General features: G+C 45.0%; 2 protein-coding genes and 1 long non-coding RNA gene across 10 annotated transcripts in view; 1 reads left to right on the top strand and 2 right to left on the bottom strand.

Moving 5' to 3' along the window:
* Positions 1 to 3096: 3096 nt before the first annotated feature.
* On the bottom strand, positions 3097 to 4529 carry LOC144332815 (uncharacterized). Its single transcript, XR_013400953.1, has 2 exons — positions 4263 to 4529; positions 3097 to 4102 (listed from the first exon to the last, which is right to left on the bottom strand). It is a non-coding gene; the product is annotated as an uncharacterized LOC144332815 (long non-coding RNA).
* An 8941-nt stretch (positions 4530 to 13470) lies between these two features.
* Positions 13471 to 18872, bottom strand: part of ETFBKMT (electron transfer flavoprotein subunit beta lysine methyltransferase) — an 88164-nt gene continuing 82762 nt past the window's right edge. For both annotated transcript variants that reach the window (XM_077952426.1, XM_077952427.1), the window contains exon 5: positions 13471 to 16032. The gene's annotated coding sequence lies outside the window, so the exon portion shown is untranslated. The remainder of the gene's footprint in view (positions 16033 to 18872) is intronic.
* The window catches only part of AMN1 (antagonist of mitotic exit network 1 homolog), a 58975-nt gene continuing 55777 nt past the window's right edge, over positions 15675 to 18872 (top strand). For 6 of the 7 annotated variants that reach the window (XR_013400948.1, XR_013400949.1, XR_013400950.1 and 3 more), the window contains exon 1: positions 15675 to 15725. Coding sequence is in view for 1 of the 7 variants with exons in the window: in XM_015151394.3 (XP_015006880.3) it covers positions 15688 to 15725 (38 nt within the window). In the remaining 6 variants the exon portion in view is untranslated. The remainder of the gene's footprint in view (positions 15726 to 18872) is intronic. The other variant, XM_015151399.3, reaches the window with a different exon arrangement.

Here is an 18872-nt window from a genome sequence, read left to right as displayed (position 1 = left end):
CCTTCCCCTCCCTTGTCCAAGGGTGCACTTGCCATTGCTCCATCTGTAAGGGTGCACCCTTCTATTGAAGTACCTTGCCTTGCTGAGAATTAAAAAGAAAATTTTATATCGGAGTGCTATTTCTTTTGTGGCACGGAAACTTTATATATAACAGCCTCAAACTTCTGGGCTTAAGAGATTCTCCTGCCTCAGCCTCTAGGTAGTTGGGACTACAGGCGCCTGTTACTGCCCCTGGTTTTTGTACAAGTTTTTGTTGCTGTTGTTGTTTGTTTGTTTTAGACAGAGTCTTGCTCTGTCGCCAGGCTGGACTACAGTGGCGCAATCTTGGCTCACTGCAAGCTCCGCCTCCCAGGTTCAAGCAATTCCCCTGCCTCAGCCTCCTGAGTAGCCGGTACTGCAGGTGCGCGCCACCACTCCCAGCTAATATTTTGTATTTTAGTAGAGATGGGATTTCACCATGTTGGCCAGGATGGTCTCAATCTTCTGACCTCGTGATGTGTCATTCTAGGCCTTCCAAAGTGCTGGGATTACTGGCGTGAGCCACTGCGCCCGGCCTTGTACAAGTTTTAACATGTGGAAGTTCGTTTTTTGTTTCGTTTTTTTTTTTTGAGGCAGTCTGGCTCTGTTGCCAGGCTGGAGTGCAGTGGCGCGATCTGGGCTCACTGTAACCTCCACCTCCCAAGTTAAAGTGATTCTCCTGCCTCAGCCTCCCAAGTGGCTGGGACTACAGGCACGTGTCACCATGCCTGGCTAATTTTTGTACTTTTAGTAGAGACGGGTTTCACCATGTTGGCCAAGATGGTCTCAATCTCGACCTCATGACCCTCTCACCTGGGCCTCCCAAAGTGCTGGGATTACAGGCATGAGCCACTGCACCTGGCCAACATGTGGAAGTTCGAACATATATTTCCCTGGTTGATTAACAAGACAGAACATTTTTCATATGTCTAATGACCATTTAGATTTCCTCTGTGGGGATATGCCTGCTTAAGTATTTTGCTGATTTTCCAATTATGTTGTGTGTCTGTGTGTGTGTGTTTTATCATATTGATTTCTAGTACCTTTTAAAATCTAGATATACATCCTCTTCAGTTACTTGTGTTACATATATTTTCCCCAAAATTGATCTATTAAAAATGCATATCAGATCCTGTCATGTCCTTGTTCAGGGCAACCCTCCGACATCCTCCCAACTGCACTTAGCTGTAACTAAATCTCTATGATTCTCAAGGCCCTATGTGATCTACTCCCTGCCTACCTCTCTGTCTTTATCTCCTTCCCTAAGCTTTAGCAACACTGGCCTTCTTTTCCTTCCTCAATTATGTGTGTGAGACAGACTTGCACTCCCTCTTTTGCACAGCTTTGGACAAGTGTCGGTTCTTAGTGAACGCTCAGTTGCACCTCTGCACTTCTGCAGGAAGTTGAAAGGCCCACCTGCAATGTGCATAACCTAGCTCTGATAAAATGTTTTCTTGCAGTTGTGCAAAACCAGGAAAAAGAAAAAAACCACAACAAAAATAACCTCACCCATAAAAGGGGAAGAGAAAATTAGGTAATATCTATCACTAAGGCTTATATCCAATGGAAAATCACCAGTTTAAGTAGTAGACTAGATATCACACATTAGAAGAATTATTAAGTATAGAAGAAGCTCTATAAGGTGGATGTGGTGGCTCACACTTGCAATCCCAACACTTTGGGAGGCTGAGGCAGGAGAATCACTTGAAGCCAGGATTTCAAGACCAACCAGGGCAATATAGTGAGATCCTATCTCTACAAAAAATTACAACAAATAAAATAAGAAGAAGCCCTTCAGATGAGGCAAAGTCCCATCTAATCCTGGCTGCAGGTCTATTGAAGGCCACATATTCTGAACAGCTTGAAGCCTAGGAAAATTGCATTCCGTGGAAAGAAACACCAATAGGAAATATCCCATCTGAAAATATAGGGTATTTCTCTATCTCCCATTAGAAGTTCGGTACTTAAATTCCATACCCTTTGTTAACAGATTAACAATAATTAAAAGTCTACTATGAAAAATTTTCACTGAATCTGACCTAGAGAAACCATTCTTTTTGTTTTTGTTTTTGAGTCAGAGTCTTGCTCTGTCGCCCAGGCTAGAGTGCAGTGGCGCAATGTGCAAGCTCCGCCTCCCAGGTTCAGGCCATTCTCCTGCCTCAGCCTACTGAGTAGCTGGGACTACAGGCGCCCGCCACCACGCCTGACTAATTTTTTATATTTTTAGTAGAGATGTAGTTTCACTGTGTTAGCCAGGATGGTCTCGATCTCCTGACCTCGTGATCTGCCCACCTCGGCCTCCCAAAGTGCTGGGATTACAGGTGTAAGCCACTGTGCCCGGCCCAAACCATTCTTATAATTCATATCAAGCTTGTCTTGTCTCAAGGTATTGCATTACTATTCTTTTTTTAAATAGCAGCTTTATTGAGATATGATTCATATACCATACAATTCACCCATTTAAAGTATATATTTTTAGTATATTCACAGAATTCTGCAATTATCACTACGATCAATTTTAGAACATTTCCATCACCCCAGAAAGAAACTTTGTATCCCTAAGCAGCATATTTGCTCTTCTTTAACCCCCCGGAATGCTAGTCCGCAGATTTCACAAGTCTGACAACTTCTAGGCAAATCTCAAGTAAAACATTGCCTCTCTAGAGAGGCCTTCTTACTACCCCTTTTAAATTCTTCCCTGACTCTGTGGAGGACGGTGCTTGTTGTTTACAGTTATTCCTTTTCCTTTCCTCTTCTTTTTTAACAGAATCATGATTTTGTTCGGGTATCAGATGGTCATGTGCTATAGGGGTATTCAGGCCCATGCCCATCCTGAGGGATTAATTATGATTTATCTAAGTCATATCTCATTTCCCTTGGTAATGATTGGTTTAATTAGCAAATGCCATAATACTGAGGATGCTGCTGTGAGTTCTTCTAGGCAAAGATTTTGTGTTCTTACCAAGAGAGATGTGAGAAAAATACAAGTACATGTTACCTGCCTCCAGAAACTTTAGTGTTATCCCACCCTACCCTACAGTGTTACATTTCATTCAACAAATAACTGAGTGCTTAGTATGTGACAATGCATTGTTTATTTTTTAAACAGTGGCAACAACAAATGCTTGAGAATCAGAAATATACTCAATTTTACTTTCTGTCTAACATATCTAATGCCAGTTCCAGCTGTCACATGCGTATCTCACACGTAAAATGGAGTAAGTCAAATAAGAGGCTCAAAGTGAAGCAACAAACTTGAATTTTCCTAACTTGCATCCTTAGTGCAAGGATGTATTGCTTGGACCTGTAGAGCCATCTTGAAAGCATGAGAGAAAAACTCAAGGGAATCACAGAGGTTCTGAGCGGGAATTATAACGTCATTAAGCCACTGAACAACCAACCCTGGAACTAGCCTATTCTGACCTCCCTCCCTCCCTCCCTTCCTCCCTTCCTTCTCCTTCTTTCCTTCCTTCTCTCTCTCTCTCTCTTTTTTTAAGACAGTGTCTCACTCTGTTGTCCACTGGAGTGCAGTGGCACAATCTTGGCTCACTGGAGCTTTGACCCCCACCAGGCTCAAGTGATCCTCTTGAGAGGTGAAGCTGGCTGGCCTCCTGGGTCTGGTGGCGACTTGGAGAACTTTTCTGTCTAGCTAAAGGATTGTAAATGCACCAATCAGCTCTCTGTGTCTAGCTAATGGGGGGTAGGGGACAAGGAGAACTTTTCTGTTTAGCAAAAGGATTTAAATGCACCAATCAGTGCTTTCTTTGGGTTTAGCTAAATGCACCAATCAGCACTCTGTAAAAACAGACCAATCAGCACTCTGTAAAGTGGACCAATCAGCTCTCTGTAAAATGGACCAATCAGCAGGATGTGGGTGGGGCCAAATAAGGGAATAAAAGCAGGCCTCCTGTGCCCCCAGCGGCAACCCAGTGGGGTCTCTTGTCCCATAGTGGTCGTCTTGTTCTTTCTCTCTTCCAATAAATCTTGGTGCTGCTGTCTCTTTGCATCTGTACGGCCTTTATGAGCTGTAACACTCACTGCGAAAATCTGCGGCTTCACTTCTGAAGTCAGCAAGACCACGAACCTACTGGGAGGAACAAACAACTCTGGGCGCGTTGCCTTTAAGAACGGTAATGCTCACCATGAAGGTCTGCAGCTTCACTCCTGAAGTCAGCGAGACCACAAATCCACCGGGAGCAATGAACAATTCTGGACGTGCTGCTTTTAGGAACTGTGACACTCACTGTGAAGGTCTGCAGCTTCACTCCTGAAGTCAGCGAGACCAGGAACCCACCGGGAGGAATGAACAACTCCGGATGCGCCGCCCTTAAAACTGTAACACTCGCTGCGAAGGTCTGTGGCTTCCCTCCTGAAGTCAACAAGACCACGAACCCACCAGATGGAAGAAACTCCGGACACATCCAAACATCTGAAGCAACAAACTCCGGACACGCCATCTTTAAGAACTGTAACACTCACTGTGAGGGTTCACGGTGTCGTTCTTCAAGTCAGTGAGACTAAGAACTCACTGGAAGGAACCAATTCCGGACACACTCTCACCTCAGCCTCCTAAGTAGCTGGGACCACAGGCATGTACCACCACAGCTGGATAATTTTTTGGGGGGGGAGAGATGGGGTTTTCCCATATTACCCAGGCTGGCATTCTGAGTTTTCATGTGAGATAAAAACGTTATTTTTTTTCTAGGACATAATCGAACACAATATTTCTGCAGTGGAAGGCTTTGTGGCTTGTGGTGGAAAGACTCTTAGTTGCCTCCCCTCCTCCCCTTATGTGATCCTTTCCCCTTAGTGTGGGCAGGATCTGTGGCTTGCTTCTAACTGAAAAACACAGTAAAGACGATGGGATGTATGTGATTTTGTGTACATGATTGGGGTCATGTTACATAAGATGGTAGCAGCACCCGTCTTTGTCCCCCTCCCCCAGTTTAGCTTTGAGGGTGCAGATGGCCATGTTAGAGGACACTGCATGGCAAGAAATATGGGCAACCTCTCAGAGCTGAGGGCAGCCTCCAGCCAACAGCCAATAAAACCTGAAGCTCTTAGTCCTACAACCTCAAGGAACTGAATTCTGCCATTAACATGAGTGAACTTGGAAGTGAGCCCTTCCCCATCTGAACTCAGGTGACACTGCAGTCCTTGGTGACAGCTTGATTGTAGCCTCATGAGACTGTTAGCAGAGGACTCAGTCAAGCTAGACTTGACTCAGACTCCTGCCCCATGGTAAATGTGTATTGTCACAAAACGATAAAATGCTAATAAAGGTATGGCTATTCACGTCTTTTCCCCCTAATTTTTAAAACTTATCAATAAAAAATTATTATTAAAAAATGTAAATAGGCTGGGTGTGGTGGCTCACACCTGTAATCCCTGCACTTTGGGAGGCCAGGGCCGGCGGATCACCTGAGATCACGAATTCGAGACCAGCCTGGCCAACATGGTGAAACCCCATCTCTACTAAAAATACAGAAATTACCTGGGCATGGGGTGGGTGCCTGTAATCCCAGCTAATGAGGAGGCTGAGGCAGGAGAATCACCTGAACCCGGGAGGTGGAGGTTGCAGTGAGCCAAGATTGCACCATTGCACTACCACCTGGGTGACAGAACAAGACTCCATCTCAAAAGAAAAACCAACAAACCAACCAAAAAATACATAATTTAAATAGCTTCACTCTCCTGTTCACCTGTTAAACTCCTCACTCCTCTTCCAATTCATTAATTGATTCCACATTTATCCACTCTTCACAGAGAAGAGTCTGGGCAGCAAATAACAGGAAAATCTTTTGGCTTCAAGAGTTTTTTGGGCTTCAAATTGCGGATAAGGGATTGTGGGCTTTCAGTATACAGCCATAGAGAGTCGCTGGAGGATGGAACAAGACAGTATCTGTAAAGGCTTGGAACAAGATTCAGCACACAGGAAGGGCTCAATAAATAATAGCTGTTATGGTTATTAGAATTAGAACTCCTGGGGCAGGTCTCTCTGACTACTCTGTTATTCCTTGCAAGTCACTTCCTTTCTCTGGGCCTCAGTTTCCCCATTTTTAATAGGAGGGCCCCTCAGAGAAGCTCTCAAAAAGAGGGTTGAGCTCCTGTTCCAGAGGTGGCTCTGGACTGGGTGCTCAGTGAGCTACAATACGAATTGCTTCTGAGTGAGTGGGGCACCGTCTGTTTGCGGCCTTAGTCCTGAAGAGGTGCGCAACGCTGGGGAAATGGCTTCTCCTTGCCTAATCTCAGGTTCTCCACTGTCAAATGGGGCCAGAAGGTCACTCCCACCTAAACACATGAGAAAAGAGGAAGGACAAGGTGCACTCACTCTGGAATGGGCTTGTTTGTTTTTTAAAAAATCATTTGAGGGGAGTGACTCCTTGTCTCCAGCCTAGTCTTCTGTGCAATTGAAGTGAGGGCCGCAGGTCTTCACCTGTCCAGACCACCACACCCACCTCTGCATTCCCCATTTCTTTTATTTTTCCTTTTTATTTATTTATTTATTTATTTTTGAGACATGGTCTCATTCTATCTCCCAGGCTGGAGTGCAATGGCATGATCTCGGCTCACTGCAACCTCCACCTCCAGGATTCCAGCAATTCTCCTGCCTCAGCCTCCCAAGTAGCTGGGATTACAGGTGCACACCACCACACCCGGCTAATTTTTGTATTTTTAGTAGAGATGGGGTTTCTCCATGTTGGCCAGGCTGGTCTGGAACTTCTGACCTCAAATGATTTGCTCCCCCTCGGCCTCCCAAAGTGCTGGGATTACAGGCGTGAGTCACTGCTTCCCCATATCTTATGCAGTAATGATCTCTATCAGTGTTCCTGTCCCACCTCCCCCACCAGACTGTGAGTTCACTCCTAGCACCCTGCGTGCACATCTTTAAATGTGGAATCAATGAACAAATGGGAAGAGGAGTGAGGAGTTTACCCAGGTGAACAGGAGGGTTAGACAACACTTTCAGCCTGGGCATACTCTCAGTTGATAGCCCCAGACATGTTCAGCAGTGGTCAAATTTGAGTACATTTTGAAGACTGAGACCAGAAACTCACTGAAAGATTAGAAGCAAGGAGGTAGAGATTGGAAAGAGACAAATCAGAGCTTTGTTCATTCATTCATTCTCAATTAGTAATTATTGGTTACTGACTAGGTATCAGGTACTGTTTAAAGTGTTTCAGGCACAGTAGCAAGCAAAAGAAAGATCCCTGATTTCAAGGAACTTACATTCTAATTGATGGAGACAAGCAACAAACAAACAAGATATTAATGAGTGTTACCTGCTAAGAGAAAGGTAAAAGAGGGTTATATAATAGAGTTTTAGATAGAATACATGTGACTGAAAACCCAACTCAAAATGGGGTGTCTCATAATATCTGGTCATATGTACCATGATAGCTTTCTAAAATCTTGAACATTTTTAATTCTGAGAATTGCCTGTCCTCATGTGCTTTGGATAAGGCATTGTATTACTATCCCCATATTACAGGTGAAAAAATACAATTACTAAGGAGTCAAGTGACTCATTTTAGGCCAAAATAAGGATTCAGAAGCTGTAGTCAGAGACCAAGCTCTTAGTGACATGCAGGCTCCATGGTTCAAGAGCCTGTGATACTAAGACATCAAGTGCTATCACTGTCATCACAGCAACGCAAGATTGAAGGCAACAGGACCAGGCCCAAAGGTCCTGCAGATGCAATGCTGTTTGCCACCACCATCACCTCCTTCTCGGTCCCTGAAGGGCTTCCCACCTTGTGAGGAAGCTAAAGATTCTAGAGGGGGCTAAGGAGAGGCATAGCCTTCGGGGAAGCCACCAACAGGCTCTAACCTGTTCAAAACATGCTGTGATTCGCTCCCCAAAGCCCCCTCCATTCTTCACACTGCAGCCCAAATGGTATTGAGGTAGGAAGCAGGACTCAACTCCGAACAGATTGAAAGACTGGCTGAAACAGAGAAGCATGGAAAGCACTTCTTCATAAGACATTCCTACCAGTGACACAACAGTTTACCATTGCTGTGGCAACGCCTAGAAGTTAGCACCACTTTCCATGGCAGTGACCTGGAAATTACCACCCCTTTTCTAGAAATTTCTGAATTACCTGCCCCTTGATTTGCATGTAATTAGGAGTGGGTATAAATATGATTAGAAAACTGCCTCTGAGTTGCTGCTCTCAATACACTGCCTATGGGTAGCTCCGCTCTGCAGGAGCAGCCACAGAGCTGTCACACTGCCACATCAGAAAAGCTGTTTTCTGGCTGGGCACGGTGGCTCACACCTGTAATCCCAGCACTTTGGGAGGCCAAGATGGGCAGATCACCTGAGGTCAGGAGTTCGAGAACAGCCTGGACAACATGGTGAAACCCAGTCTCTACTAAAAATACAAAAAATAGATGGGCGTGGTGGTGGGTGCCTGTAATCCCAGCTACCTGGGAGGCTGAGGCACAAGAATTTCTTGAACCCGGGAGGTGGAGGCTGCAGTGAGCTGAGATTGCGCTACTGTACTCCAGCCTCGGTGACAGAGCGAGACCATATCTCAAAAAAAAAAAAAAAAACCTGTTTTCTACTATCAGCTCACCCTTGAATTCTTTCCTGGGCAAAGCTAAGGACTTCCCCAGGCTATGCCCCAATGTTGGGGCTCACCTGTCCTGCACAGGTATCATTCCCCTTTTTTAAACCTTCAATGCTGTCATTTCATTTTGAATAAGATTCAAAGTCAGGTGTACGTGTGTGTGTCTATGTGTGTGTATGTGTGTGTGTTGCTTCTTTACAGCCCTCATGCATCAAAGTCAGTTTGGTTTTTTGTTGATGTTAATTTTTTTAGAGATAAGGTCTTTCTCTGCTCTGCCAAAGGCTTCAGGAAGATAAAAAGAAAAAGAGGGTCTCACTCACTCTCTTGCCTAGGCTACAGTGCAGTGGCATGATCATAGTTCACAGCAGCCTCAAACTCCTGGGCTCCAGGGATCCTCCCACCTCAGCTATGACTACAAGCATGAGCCACCATGCCTGAATCAAACACAGTTTGTTTGGGTTTTATTTATTTATTTATTTTTGAGACAAAGTCTCACTCTGTTGCCCAGGCTAGAGTACAGTGGCATGATCTTGGCTCACTGTAACCTCCGCATCCCAGGTTCAAGCAATTCTCCTGCCTCAGTCTCCCAAGTAGCAGGGACTACAGGCACGCCCCCCTACACCCGGCTAAGTTTTGTATTTTTAGTAGAGATGGGGTTTCACCCTGTTGGTCAGGCTGGTCTCGAACTCCTGACCTCAAGTGATCTGCCTCGGCCTCCCAAAGTGCTGGGATTACAGGCATGAGCCACCAGGCCTGGCCCAAAGACAGTTTTTTGATCTTCAAGATTTTACCTGATTTGGCCCCAGGCTCAGCCAATCCCATTTCCTCCTACTCCCTGCTCCATTCAGCCACACTGACCTCCTTCTGTCCTTCAAATGATATCAAGCACATTTTTACTTCAGTGTCTTTCTTTTCTCTCTGTCTCTAAATCTCTGCATAGCTGCCTCCTTTTTAATCCTCAGATCTCAGCAAAAGTGTCACAGCCTCAGAGAAGCCTTCCCTGACCACCTGAGCAAAAGTAAATCTCTCTCTCTCTCTCTCAATCCATCCTTCCTATCTTGTTCTTTATAGTTCATATCTCCGTATACTGTTTTGTTTGTGTGCTTTTCTCTCTCTCGCACTAGAATGTAAGCTCCTAGAGGACATATTCATGTACTGATACATTCCACCTGGTACATAACAGGTATTAAATATTTGTTTGAATGAATGTAAGTAATGGGGTTTGAAAGTCTGATTATCTGATAGAAATACCAGGCATTTGATTCCATTGCAATGACCAGTAATTGTGAGTTAGAAATTATATAACTTTCTAAAAATAAAAATATCGAGTGAAGTTAATCAAAAAAAGACAGTGGTTTAAGCTGTCATTGCACTGACTCCCAGCATCTGAGTGAAAGACCACAATTGTCATCCCTCTCACTGTTACGAAACTGTAATAGGCTAGGCACGGTGGCTCACGCCTGTAATCCCAGCACTTTGGGAGGCTGAGACAGGAGAATCACCTGAGATCAGGAGTTTGAGACCAGCCTGGCCAACGTGGTGAAACCCCATCTCTACTAAAAATAAAAAAAAAATTAACTGGGTATGGTGATGGGCTCCTGTAATCCCAGCTACTTGGGAGGTTGAGGCAGGAGAATCACTTGAACCCAGGAGGCGGAGATTGCAGTAAGCCAAGATTGCACCACTGCACTCCAGCCTGGGCAACAGTGTGAGACTCTGTCTCAAAAAAATAAAAAAAGAAAAGAAACTATAATAATTACTATTTTGGCTCAGATGAAGCTATTCTTATTAATTTTCAAAATGTTTTTGATATTTAATTGCTTTATCAAAAAAATCAGTAATCTGTTGATGAGTTACATATTTTCCAATTTCTCTTCTTCTCTACACTGGGCTCTGAGAAGCTGACTTTTATCAACCGTATAAACGGGGATGCTTGAGCTCTAACTTCTGGTTGGCTGAAGCAATGACAGCCAACAGCAAGACATCAAAAAGGGGATGAAGAATGGAGCTTGAAGAGTATTCCTGTAGCCCCTCCCTGGCTGGATCACAACAGGCTGGCTAGGTTGCCTTATCAAACTGAAACTGCCTTTGCAAAATTATCACTGAGACAGTGAAAGAGATTTGACTTAACCGACTCCATCTTGCTTCTAACCTCCTTGTTCATTCCTGGGCACAGGCTGAACTAACTTTGGGAGAAACTTACAGTTTAAAACAAAGATGATAACAGCCCTTTCCCAAAGCAGACCTCCTTCTTGCCTGGGAACTAGATTCTCTTTGTAGGACTAACATTAGCTAGAAGATTAGAAATTATGGTTTAAGAGTCATGCAACTGGAGGCTTCAAGATTTTCTTCAGATATCTCAGTGCTCGAGATATTTTGCAGACCCTGCACTTGCCGGATCAGCTGGCACTCAGATCGATTAACTGGCTAATATGATCTTGTGGCTTCCACCCAAGAACTGACTCAGCACAAGAATACAGCTTCAACTCCCTATGATTTCATTTCTGACCTGACCAGTCAGCACTCCCGGGTCACTGGCTTCCCCTAACCCACTAATTTGTCCTTAAAAATTCTGCTCCTGGCCAGGTGCAGTGGCTCACGCCTATAATCCCAGCACTCTGGGAAGCTGACGTGGATCACCCGAGGTCAGGAGTTTAAGACCAGCCTGACCAACATAGTGAAACCCTGTCTCTATTAAAAATACAAAATTAGCCAGGCATGGTGGCACATGCCTGTAATCTCAGCTACTTGGGAGGCTGAGGCAGGAGAATCACTTGAACCCAGGGGGCAGAGGTTGCAGTGAGCCAAGATAGCATAACTGCACTCCAGCCTGGGTGACAGAGCAAGACTGAAAACAAACACAAACAAAAAAATCTCTGCTCCCCAAATGGTTGGGGAGACTGGTGTGAGTGATAATAAAACTGTCTCCCACACAGCTGGCCCTGTGTGAATTACTCTTTCTCTATTGCAATTCCCCTGTGTTGATGAATCAGTTCTTTCTAGGCAGGGGGCAAGGTGAACCCCTTGGGCGGTTACAAATTCAAAGGCCACAGTTCCTTTCAGGTGGCTTCACCTCTGGTCACTCTCACAAGGTTTTGGTTTTGCCCTCCAGGACTAGAAGAGGTAAGGGCTTCCTGCTATTGTAGCGCTACAGTGTTGAACTACCCTTACCCTTGCTCTGCCCTAACTCTGTCCACATCTTTGGGAACAGCTCCTTTATTAACTTCTCCTTGCTTCTCCTGTTTGAACTTGCCCAACTAACCTGCTTAGATCATGAGTCATGCATTGTATGCCTCAGACTCCTGAGAATTTGAAAGTCACAGGTCTATAACCTAGAAACAAATTAAAGCAAGTGTTTCTAGCCAATGGGAAATTTTAACAATGTATAACAATCCATGAGTATGGGCACTGTTATTTCCAATTTGGAGTGTGATATTATAAAACAAGCTATGAAAAGAAACTAAATAAAAAGAGCACGTGTTATTTTCTCAAAGAACACGTTGACAGTTAAGAGCAATCCTATTTGAAAATAACCTACACATGATAGGATAATAAAGTAGGGGCTCACCTGGCTTAGCTCCGTTCTGTTCCTGCGAAAGCCACACATTCATATAAATAAGATATACTTGTTTTATATATATTTATTATATTTTAAAACATGGGTCTACATACAGCTCATATGTTACATTATGAATTAACAGCATGATTTAAGAAAAGTAATTTTGTTAATTATTTTTATAAAACCAACCCAGAGCAACAATCTATGATAACTTTTACTTTGTATGGTAGCTATGGTAGGAAGTGGAGGAGATTCTGAGCTAGAGGAAACTATATTAAAGTGGGCACAGCAAACAGAGAGGAGAGAGGGAAAAATACCTTGCCCTTAGCCTAGCCCTGCCTACAAATCACTTTAAAAAGACTTTCATTCCCAATAACCTTGCATTCAAAGATAAACCATGAATAGCGGGAACCTCCTAAAAGCCTTGACTAAGGGGAAATCCTGAAAGCTGCCTCCAGAGATAAGCCACAAAAACAAGAACATCCTGTTTTCCTTACCAAAAAAACAGGAACATCTTGTTCTTATCCAATCGGAATGAACTGCCATATCTGAGCTATAAATATCTGCAATTTCATCTGAGCTATAAATTCCTCTCATTCTATTTAGCGAGCCACTCTCTAAAGGTCTGATTTTCTTGAACTGCAAGTAAAAATGTCTCTCTGTGCTCCTATTTATCTTTGAATTTTATTTTGACAAAGGGTTCCTGAACTGATTTTTGCCGGGGAGTCCTGAAGTTGGATGCACCCAGTGCTGGCTTCATGGGTGGGTAAAATGTGCAGTCACACGGGCCCCACCCTGGGTTTAGTGCTCTGCTATCACCATCTTAAAATTCGTAATTTTTTTTTTTTTTTTTTTTTTTTTTTTGAGGCAGAGTCTCACTCTTGTCGCCCAGGCTTGAGTACAGTGGTGCGATCTCGGTTCACTGCAACCTCCGCCTCCTGGGTTCAAGCAATTCTCCTGCCTCAGCCTCCTGAGTAGCTGGGATTACAGGCACCTGCCACCACGCCCAGCTAATTTGTTTGTACTTTTAGTAGAGACGGAGTTCCGCCATGTTGCCCAGGCTGGTCTCGAACTCCTAACCTCAGGTAATCCGCCCACCTCGGCCTCCCAGAGTGCTGGGATTACAGACGTGAGACATGTGCATTTTAGCTTTCTAGATCAGGTGAGGACACAGGGGCAAATGGCTCAAGGGTCAAATCCAGTCCAATGCCTGTTTCTGAACAGCTTGCAACTTAAGGATGGCTTTTACATTTTTTAATGGCTGAAAAAGATCAAAAGATGAGTATTTCATGACAGTTGAAAATTACATAAAATTCAAACTTCAGTGTTTAGGATAAGGTTTTATTGGAACACAGCCCCACCCATTCATACTGTCTATAGCTAATTTTAAGCTACAAGTTGAATAGCTGTGACCAAGCCAGCATGGCCCACAAAACCTAAATAGTTCTTGTTTGGCTCTGGGAAGCTAAAAGACAACAGAGAAAGATTTCTCCAAAGATACTGAGTTTCTCTGGGAATGAGCAAAAACAATTATAATCCAAGATGTACAGCTATGGCAAGCCACAGGTCTGGAGAAGGGAAGAGCAGGGGGAAGATTTTACTGGTAAAGTAGAGAAGTTCACATAAACGTCTTGGAAACAAAGTTGATTGGTTCCTGAGACTCAAATCAAGAAGTGTAGTTCGTTCATTATTGGAGGTGCTGCTGCTGGGCCAAACATCCTTTCGACAGTATCTTACCTGAACTGCTGCAGTTTTAAAAAATGTTTAGCAATAAATCTTGTCATAGAAATGTGTGCATATTTGCAAAACGAGCAAGTTGTGCAAAACATTAAATGCATGAAAGATGTGAAGAAATTGTGGGTTTTTTCGTTTATTTTTTAAAGTCCTTGCAGTTCTTCCTCTTTTTTTTTTTTTTTTTTTTTTTTTTTTTTTTTTTGAGACGGAGTCTTGCTGTCGCCCAGGCTGGAGTGCAGTGGCGCAATCTCGGTTCACTACAACCTCCGCCCCCCGGGTTCAAGCGATTCTCCTGCCTCAGCCTCCTCAGTAGCTGGGATTACAGGCGCCTGCCACCACATCCGGCTTTTTTGTTTTTCTGTATTTTTAGTAGAGGCGGGGGTTTCACCACATTGGCCAGGCTGGTCTCAAAACTCCCGACCTCGTGATCTGCTCACCTCGGCCTCCGAAAGTACTGAGATTACAGGTGTGAGCCACCGCGTCCGGCCTTGAGACAGTTCTTATCTGAGACATACGAGCATGAGTTCCCTTCCTTTATGGTCTCTGGACTCCAATTTGTCTGGGTCTGACAGTAGTTACTTCTCCTGGAATCTGCAACTTTCAGAGCACTTTATGGAAAAAGTCGCCCAACCCCTGCCCTACACTCACTCTTGATCACTCTCCAGTGTTGCCATCCCAAACTATTTGCAGACCACCCTTTTCTCTCTGATCTGTATCCCACCCCCCCAACCATGGGTGCTTCCATAGAACTAACCCCATCTAAGCATTTAACAGTTATTCTAATTACCCTTTTACTTGTCTGACCCAAGTGTTCACCACTCAATCCTTAGCACCCAGCACGATCCTTGGCCCTCGTTCAGCGCTTAATAAATGCATGTTGATAGAATGTGCAGCATCCTGAACAGGCGAACAGCAGTGGGTTCCAACTTTCAAGGAGCTTAAAAAAGGAACCCGGCATATAAACAACAGATTAATCTACAAGGAAGAATGGCGGGGCGGGTGCGGGAAGCACTAAAAAGCAGCAAATACTCTGCAGCAGAACCAAAGAGAAAATTCCACCTACAGGTGCCCTTTCTTCAGGAACCTTCCTAATGTGAATACAGGTTCCCTTCTCCTCCATGACGAAATTCTTAGTGCGGTTACTTGTTGGTACGCAGTGTCCTCATCTGTAAAATAAGACTAATGACGATTTCACAGGATTATAATGAATACAGTTAAGTATTGAACTAAGGCATAGAAAGCACGTAGCTCAGTGCACGCTTCCTAGAAAGTGCTCAGTAAACTCCGATCCTCTAAAACGCTCCGTTTGATGTTAATGGAGTCCGTATCCGAGCGGGTCTCCAGTGTGCATCGCCAAGGCTATGGCCCAGCATGCAACGTATCCTTTTAGTAAGAGCAGCGACTTCTCAGCTCTCCCTTCGCCACAGGAGAGTTCTCGGCTCGCGGCGTCGCAGCGGGGCTGAGCGCTGGGCTGAACTCCCGAGAAACCTCCTGCAGCTGCACTGGAGCAGACGCCGGACAGGTGAAAGAACTACAACTCCCGTCAGATTGCACCTGAACTTAGGGCCTCTTTATATTTTGTCACACCCAGCCTCCTCCGCGCAGCCCTCAGTGGCTCCGCCCCAAGGGGAGATCTCTTCTTTCCTTGTGGAGTCCGAAGCGTGGCCACGCCCCGGTCACCGGAAAAATCCGTGTGACGTCACAAAAACCTACGCGTCGCGCGGTGGGCGGGAGTTGGCGGACGGTCCCTGGCTGCGTTCTGGAGGCCCTGGGACCGCGGAAGAGGGTTCAGACGCTGCAGCGATGCCTCGCCCACGGCGGGTCAGTCAGCTCCTGGATCTGTGAGTCTACCCTGTTCCGGCTCCCTTCGCGCCGCCCCAGCACCTCCTCCAAACGGCCAGGCCCTGCGCTGATCCTCCCCGCCCCTTTCCCACCCCCCCGACCTCTGAAGAGGCCCCGCGTGTGTTTCTGTCCCTGGGTTCCTGATCTATCGTTTCCTGGCTGAGGACAGTTGTGCAAAGTGGGTCTCTTGGCGGGTTTGCCCCTCCGAGACTCCGCTGCGCGTTCAGTGTCCATTCCTCAGTCAGCCTTGACAGCTCGGCGTCCCGGCTCTTCCTGGCAGTGGCCTCTCTCTTAGCAGCTAAAAACCTTGGTAGAAAAAAACACAACACTAGATGAGGTTCTCAAAAGCTTCTAGCAGAATTCCACCCCTGTAACTGGAATAAACATTGATACACCCTGGGATAAACGTAGCACAGTGATTAAGAGCACAGATCCCTGGCTGAGATTGCTGGGTTCAGCCCCCGGCTCTGCCATTCACCAGCCACGTGACCATGGACGGGTAACGTAACCTCTCCCTGTGCCTAAGTTCTTTATCTATAAAATTTTTGTGATAATAGCACCCTTCTCACGGAGTTGTTCTGAGGGATAAATTTAACACATGTAAAACCCTTATAAGGATGCCCAGCAAATAATAAACACCATTAAATGTTATTATTATTTCCTGCCAGAAATTGTACAGAAATTACAAGGGCAATTGCGTCTCTCCAGGAGCTTTCAGTCCTGTTAATATTGCCATGTAAAAAATAGACATCTTAAGGATAAGGAAAACAAGCTCCTTAATCTACTGAAGGCTTTCTAAAACAATGGCATCTGAGATTTTACATTAAACTCAGGAGGCCGAGGTAGGATAATTGCTCGAGCTCAGGAGTTCGAGACCAGCTTGGGCAATGTGGCAAAACCCCGCCTCTACTGAAGATAAAAAAACCTATCTGGGCACGGTGGTTCACGACTGTAATCCCAGCACTTTGGGAGGCCGAGGCACTTGAAATCAGGAGAGTTGGAGACCAGCCTAGCCAACATGGCAAAACCGCGGCGTCTACTAAAAATACAAAAATTAGCCAGGAGTAGTGGTGGCGCCGGTAGTCCCAGCTATTCCGGAGGCTGAGGCAGGAGAATTGCCTGAACCCGGGAGGCAGAGGTTGCAGTGAGCTGAGATCGCGCCATTGCACTCCAGCCTGGGCGACAGAGCAAGACTGTCTCAAAAAAATAAAATAAGTAACTATCATATATGTAGAATAATATCACAAGCGGGAGAGTAACAAACTTGATATTTCTAATAAGGAAAAGAATAGAAGAAAGCTTTGTAAAGGGGGTTATTATTTTGAAGATCTGACAGTTGCAAAACAAATAGGAGGAAGTGCATCCAAGAGAGTGAAATAAAGAGTAAAGGTTTGACAGGCAGGAAAGGAAGAAATATGAGAGAAGACCAGAAAGTAGCGCTCCAATGTTAATGGAAGATACAATATGAATAGCATAGCAGTGAGACATAAAGCCAAGTCATTGGGAATAGAATCTTAGGGACCAGGATGAAATAAAAGCATTTCCTGTTTTAGTCATGGGGAGCTATCAAAGGTTTTAGAACTGTGCTGTGAGCAGAGATTTGAATTAGGCAGAAGTTGGAAACAGGGAGACACTTAGGAGACTTACAAAATCTTAAGAAGTGGAGAGCCCAAACCAGGAGACGTGAAGATGTTCTTTGCAGAATTGTTTCTGGTGGCATGGAGGTGGAATGGGAGAGGTACCACGGAATATTATGCAGCTGTTAGAAAAGCAGAGGGTAGGCCAGGCATGGTGGCTCACACCTGTAATCCCAACACTTTGGGAGGCTGAGGAGGGTGGATTGCTTGAGACCAGGAGATCGAGACCAGCCTAGGTAACATGGCAAAACCATGTCTCTACCAAAAGTAAAAAGCCAATCTCATAACCTGGTCTCAAAATAAATAAATAAAAATTAAATTTAAAAAATGAAAGAAAAGCAAAGGGTAGATTCACATGGATGGTACTTTAAAACACAGTGCTTAGTGAAAAAAGAGGAAACAGACTAACAATGTTAATAAAAATTCTTCGGAACTTGGAGGTAAGACAAAGGGATGAGCACGTGATCTTCATTGTCATGTTAGAGTGTGGTCCCTGTGTAAAGGTCCATATTTGCCCCTAGAACCTAATTTTGTACCCTTCTGGGACAAGGTACAATCTGAGACTGGCAGTTGATCAGCAAGCTATTTCTGGTTTGTAACAAAGAAGCTTGAGCCAGACTAGTAATTAACTGTGTCACTAAGCACACTATTTAGTCCAGCTGATGAGGCTTTCTCCATGAAGGAGCCGGGGCTTGGTTTATGTTCTTACATAAACTCCTTGTCTCCTCACTGACCAGCACTTTAACACTGCCTTAGAGAATCCTTTGGATCTGAGACATGAATAGTTTTGAATAGAGGGACCATTCAACTCTTAGCTGGGCGCCATGGCTCATGCCTGTAATCCCAGCACTTTGGGAGGCCAAGGCAGGTGGATCATCTGAGGTCATGAGTTCGAGACCAGCCCGACCAACATGGAGAAACCCTGTCTCTACTAAAAATACAAAATTAGCTGGGCGTGGTGGCGCATGCCTGTAATCCCAGCTCCTCCGGAGGCTGAGGCGGGAGAATCACTTGAACCCCGGAGGCAGAGGTTGTGGTGAGCCGAGATTGCGCCACTGCACTCCAGTTTGGGCAACAAGAGCCAAACTCTGTCTCAAAAAAAAAAAAGAAATTACTCTGTTAGTTTTTAGCTTCATTGACAGGTAGAGTGGTGATTAGACTATTACGGAGAAAGAAGTGTCTTATGGGGAAAATGAATCAGAATATCCAGTAGAAATATCAAGCAGGCAGTTAGAATATAATTTTGAATCTGAAAGAGAGATCAAGGATTAGGCTGGGCGCAGTGGCTCATGCCTGTAATCCCAGCACTTTGGGAGGCCAAGGCAGGCAAATCACTTGAGCTCAGGAGTTCGAGACCAGCCTGGCCAACATGGTGAAACCCTGTCTCTACCAAAAATGCAAAAAAAAATTAACCAGGCATGGCAGTGCACACCTGTATTCCCAGTTACTTGGGAGGCTGAGGCAGGAGACTTGCTTGAAACCGGGAGGCAGAGGCTGCAGTGAGCCAAG

The sequence above is a fragment of the Macaca mulatta genome, chromosome 11 (genome assembly GCF_049350105.2).
Source record: "Macaca mulatta isolate MMU2019108-1 chromosome 11, T2T-MMU8v2.0, whole genome shotgun sequence".
Taxonomy (NCBI): domain Eukaryota; kingdom Metazoa; phylum Chordata; class Mammalia; order Primates; family Cercopithecidae; genus Macaca; species Macaca mulatta.
This window is presented reverse-complemented; position numbering and strand designations above follow the sequence as displayed.